Genomic DNA, 6,000 nt, shown 5'->3' with positions numbered 1-6,000 from the left:
ACTGAGCTACATCCTCAGCCCCTCTCTCACATTTCTGTTCACTAGAGGTGATGATGGTAATTAGGGATTTTGTCCCAAATGTGGTACATTTCTTAAGACAGGACTAATATCCAGTGTATGTAAATCTCTCTACTCATTTATGATTTTGCCAAAGAGACCCTCATAGTAGTTTTTTTTAAATGTATCTATAGATGGAAGGAGAGTGTCTCATTTTAATATTCTGCTTTATTTTCAACATCATTCCCTCTTAATATTTGCTTTTTATAGTGTTGCTAAGGTTGGAACTGACTATCTTGCACATTCTGCATACACACTCTAACAGTGAACTTTGCCACTAGGTCCCAATTCTAACTTTAGGTTGGATAGATTCATTCATTCATTGGATAGATTCATTCACGTCTAATGTTATTTTTTATATGATCAGTTTTACATACTCCTTTCCTTTGCTCTTAACAATACTATTGATCTACATATGGTTTCAGATTTGATTAATATTATGATTTATTGGTCTGCATTATTGCAATATAGTTTCATAATATACATTAAGTGTGTCTCATAACAATAACTATATTATTTGTTTTTTTTATTAAAGGTTTTGGGGTATTTTACATATATTGCTACTTGGAATTAAACTCAGGGGAATTGAGCCACATCCCCAAACCTATTTTGTATGACATTTAGAGATGATGTCTCACTGAGTTGCTTAGAGCCTCACTTTTGCTGATGCTGGCTTTGAGCTCACAATACACCTGTCTCAGCCTCCCAAGGTGCTGGGATTACAATTGTGCACCAACACGTCCAGCTCTCTTCTTGTATTTAAAGAAAAACATGCTAAAATTTTGATAAGAAAATATTGTATATTAAATTGAGTTAAAATAGTTGTCTTTGTAATGATTAGTTTTATTTACGTACATGGTATTTTATGTGCTTTTGTAAATTTTTATTTAGTTTGTGATAAGTTCCACATATTTTCCTTGAAAGCCATTATACATGTGATGTATTTAACAGATGTAACTTCAGTATAATACTTATGTGGTATTTTGTTCTCTAATTAAACCAAAAATCTTTCTGGGCTCTAGAAACCAATCTTTCTCAAACTTTATTATTTTTATTTTTCTGAATCACCTCCTCTTTCCTCCTAGACCCCAGATTTCCACTGTATTGACAAGTATAGCTCTAGATTTATGCTATCACATAACTGTACACTGTCATTGTACACACATATTATAATTTCTACAGGTCTAAGCTGCTTGGTGAGGAGTTTCATCTATATATAAACAGTTTTCATGATGAAATAACAGCAATTTCTACTCCATCTTTAGTTCATGAGAATTTATTTTGTGTCCTCATCAATACTTTGTATTCTTTTTGTTGTTATTGTTTCTTACTGGAATTTTAAATCAGTGGCACACAGAGATTGGGTCACATATAGTTGCTTAGGGCCTTGCTAAATTTATGAGGCTGGCTTTAAACTCAGGATTATAGTGCCTTTGCCGCACAATCCAATGGGATTAGAGGTGTGTGCCATAGAACCTGGTTCTATTTTATTTTTATATTGTAATATATATCACTTCTGAAAATAATTTATTCTTGATATTAAGAAAGCATAGAATAACATTTTCCCACACAAATAACCCTTCCTTTTTTTTTGAAAAGATGTCATTTTTTTTTAAAAGATGTCAGTAGTGCCAGATGTATAATTTATTAAGTCTAAATGGCAAGGTTGTCATTATTATTATTATTATTATTATTATTATTATGCTATGTAGTAGTTACAAAAATTTGCCTGTTCATATTATTATAAGGTATATACTCTTTTCTATAACTTCATAGCATACATCAGTGTGTATAAAAATGACATTTTGGGGGTTGGGAGGTGAGGGGAGGGATCATGGGCTTAGAAATGATGGTGGAATATGATATATATTATTATATAAAGTACATGAATAAAGGAGTGAATTCATGTAAATATAATTTGTATAAAACCAGAGAAATGAAAAATTGTGCTCTATATGTGTAATAAGAATTGTAATGCATTCTGCTGTCATGTATAGTTAAAAAATAATTAAAAATTAAAGATAAATGATGGCATTATGTTCTAACTGAAAATAAATACTACTCCTTTTGAAAATTGAAAAAAAGGTCTGTTGGTCAGTTGTAAACTTTATAAAGTACAAAATGTATCCTGAACATTTGGTAATACATAAACCTAGATGTAGGTATTTATAGTGTTGTCAGCAAAATTTTTAAAAAAATACTGTAGAGTTAATTTTTTGCAATGTATACTCATAATTATATGAGATGCATTTTGTACATGTACATGTATACTACCATTATATATAATTAATACATAATTACTACATCTCGCATTAACCACATTTATTTCAAATTAATTTGTCTTTTGAAAGCACCAATATATGACACTCTTTGATATATACACTTGGTGTGTCTTCAAATTTGTCACTTTTATATATTATGTTCTTTTATTTATTCTCCTTTTTATAGAATTTCTTTTTCCAAATTATTGAAAATAATGAGTTTTAGACACTTCAGTTTAACAGTACTGTCTGTAGATTTTCTTTTTTAACCTCAGATAAAATACATTCCAATTTTAATAAGCTTATTGTTATGTAAATGACTTCTAAAAGCCTGCATGTATAACACCCTAGCCTGACCTTACTCTGGACTATTGATATCTGGGTGGAGGGGATCTCAAAGTGATTTATGGAAAAGGCAGAACATGGATGGGTCAGGATATAAGATGATAGATTCTGAGTATGTAGTAGTGAGTATTAATGAAAAAGTATTGGTGGAGTAGATAGGGGTAGAGAAAAAAAGTGCTGTGAAGAAAAGAGGGAAAGAATGACCAGCTCAAGAGTTCAGATTTAAAAAGTCTAATGGTGGATCAATGGTAGTATGAGGGTAAGGGGTAGTTTCTTTGGAGGCAGAAATAAGGTAGAAGTGAAAGAAGAAGGCAACTCTGGCACAGTCCCCAAGAGAAAGAGTCAAATGAATGGGTTATGTGTTTATTTCTTCGAAGTGGAATTGATAAATCAGAGTATGTTTCAGTAGGTAGTATAAAACCATTTCCAAGTAGCTTTACAAATTTATATGGCCACAATCAACATTTGATAATTCCAGTCACATAAAATCTGTGTACTTATTTTATCTGTTTTGTTTATTTATTTATTTATTCATTTCATTTTTTTCATTCACATTTGCTTTACTATTATTGTGTAATAGTAAAGCAAAAGTGAATATATAATGCAAACTTCTATAACATTAGATTAAAGTCAGCCAGCCTCAGCAACTTAGCGAGGGTCTAAGAAAATCAGCAAAACCCTTTTTCTTTATAGAATAATTTATTAAAGGCTGAGAGTGTTTCTTAGTAAAAAAGCATATCTGATTTTAATTTTTCATATGAGAGAGAGAGAGAGAGAGAGAGAGAGAGAGATCTTGCAAAAAAAAAAGTAATCAGTGACACTCTTAGTGTCAAGGATGTAAATAATTTCAAAGTAATAGTGAGCTAGTTGGAAAACTCATCTAGGTTATTAACTACTGCTTGGAAAGTTGGTCTGCTCTCCAAAATATAAAAGTGAGAGAGGAATTCTTTATTAAAGTGTGCATAAGAAAAAGAGGAGTTTTGACACAGCTTTTAGTTGATCCAGACTGGGTCAACTTTAGCGGGTGATTAGGGTTCTGCCAAGATGATAAATCCTTGAGTTATTTGGAATAATGTGATTTTATCTAGTCTTCATAAATGAAGATTGAGGTATAATATAAATAAGGCTTGGCAAAGGAAAAACATTTCAATGAAAAGTAAATGTATGAATAAACACATAAAACAACATTTAACAAAAAGTCAACATTCAGAATATTTATGCAATTATGTAATCACCAGTAATATAAAAACAATGACAACTAAAGAAAAAGTGAATTAATAAAAAACAAATAAATAATGTAGTGAATGAATTAATTAATGTATAACTAACAAGTATAAAGATGTAATGTGACTGAAATTGTCAAAGTCAGCTTGTAGCCATGAAAAAGTGTAAAGGTACATAGAAATGGTGTTTTACTACTTACTGAGACATACCCTATGAACTGTAAATTCCACTCCTAGGTGGGAAGAGTTGAACACAGAACCCATTCACCTGGCTCTCTCCCTTTGGAACTGTGCAAAACATTACCTTTTTCTTTCCCCTCAAATTTTATTGCTGCTTCCAAGAACACTACCCTCTATATTCTCGCTATTATTGTAGACTTGTAGCATCTGAACCCGTGTACTATTCAATTTTTTCTTCTTTTTTTTTCATTGCTATTTTTCTCCCTAGCCCCATATCGTCCACCAATACTTATTTTGTATAGCAGAATCTACATACTCAGCAATCACTAGTCTTATATTTTACTGTATCCATTTCCTACCTTGTGCATGACCACTTTGAGATCCCCTCCATCAAAACATCAGTAGTCTAAAGTGATCAGAATGGGGGTAAAATTTGCAGAATAATAAAGGTCAGTTACACAACAAGAAAGCTATAAAAAGTGGGCCTCATTTAAAGGTGAAAATAAAAAGAAAATCTTTAGACTTCACTAGTTAAAATAAAGGATCCAAAATTTATGAGTCTCAATAATTTGAATTATACCTGTGAGTCACTTTTTTGGGGGAAAGGGATATAAGGACATTGCTAATGAGTTTAAAGCTCAAACTATTTTTTTATGAGACAAAAAACAGAAAAATTAAAAAAATATTAAAGTAATTGTTATACAATTTTTATAAAAAATGCATATTTATTCACAAATTGCTTTAACTTTATAAACAGTTATAAGTGTCAGTACACTTCTCTCTAGGTCCTATTATTGGAAGAAAACTTTACCTTAAAATAACCCCATACAGAGACATTTAATGCAATTAATAGACCATAAAAATAATAATAATAATAATAATAATAATAATAATAATAATAATAACGGTGTGGCGGATTTCAGGGTTGTGAAACATACCTGTAATATAAGCTACTTGAAAAGCCATCACAGGAGAATTTTAAACACTGTCTGAAGACATATATGTAAATATTATTTATAAAAAATGATTATGGGTTCTGTAGTCAGGGTGCACAAGTCCAATATACAGTCTTTTTGTTTTCTTGAATATTTTTTGTTGTAGATAGACACACTACTATTAGTAGTTTGTTTGTTGGTTTGCTTTTTAATGTGGTGCTGGGTGTTCAACCCAGTACCTCATGCATGCTAGGGACGCACTCTACCACTGAACCATAACCCTAGGCCCCAAAGTCCTTTACTTAATTCATTTTTTTGGCGGGATTGTATGTGTGTAGTGCAGGGCATTGAATCCATGGCTTTATATAAGCAAAACAAGCACTCTACTGACTAAGCTATATCCTCAGCCCTGATCTGTATTCTTTTTTAAAAGGATTAAAAGAGTGTTTTTCTGCAGAAAAAGGAACAGCTTTATTTGTAGGTAGTGGTGAGAATCGAACACGGGCCTCAACGAATTCCAGGAGGGCGCGCTACCGCTTGAGCCACATCCCCACCAGCGCTTTCTGCTCTTTTAACAGTGACAAAGGATGAGCCTGTCATTCAGCCTGATTCTGCACCCACTTGGCTCAGGTTGGAGGCAGTGCCTGAAGCCTTGGCCAATCAGTCTCTTAGGCGAGAACTGTCCAATCCGCATGCAGCCAGTGATGAGGGGGCGGGCTTCCACGAACTTCCGTTCCCTTCCAGTCTGGAGCCGGCCATTTTTCAATCTCTTTTAGGCTTTCTGCCCTGGATCCGGAGCCCAGGTTTCTTTGCTATGGAGAAGCTGAAAACAAACCACAGGGAGACCGCTGAGAACCCTGAGAGCCGGGAAATGGTAAGTGTGCCTTGTATCTTGAGACTGCGGAGGAAGGTGGCTTAAGGCTGACAGGAGTGGCAAAGGTGGAAACTGGGAGTCCTGGCTTGGGACTCCTCCTGGTCCTCTCCAGAGTCTTGTGGCCA

At 33.3% G+C, this 6,000-nt stretch overlaps 1 protein-coding gene across 1 annotated transcript in view; it reads left to right on the top strand.

The window, feature by feature from the left end:
- The first annotated feature begins 5,637 nt into the window (after positions 1-5,637).
- Positions 5,638-6,000, top strand: part of LOC101959607 (uncharacterized) — a 37,640-nt gene continuing 37,277 nt past the window's right edge. The window contains exon 1 of the mRNA XM_078020664.1: positions 5,638-5,875. Within this exon, the coding sequence (XP_077876790.1) occupies positions 5,816-5,875 (60 nt within the window). The 5' untranslated portion in view covers positions 5,638-5,815. The remainder of the gene's footprint in view (positions 5,876-6,000) is intronic.

The sequence above is a fragment of the Ictidomys tridecemlineatus genome, chromosome 8 (genome assembly GCF_052094955.1).
Source record: "Ictidomys tridecemlineatus isolate mIctTri1 chromosome 8, mIctTri1.hap1, whole genome shotgun sequence".
Lineage (NCBI taxonomy): Eukaryota > Metazoa > Chordata > Mammalia > Rodentia > Sciuridae > Ictidomys > Ictidomys tridecemlineatus.
This window is presented reverse-complemented; position numbering and strand designations above follow the sequence as displayed.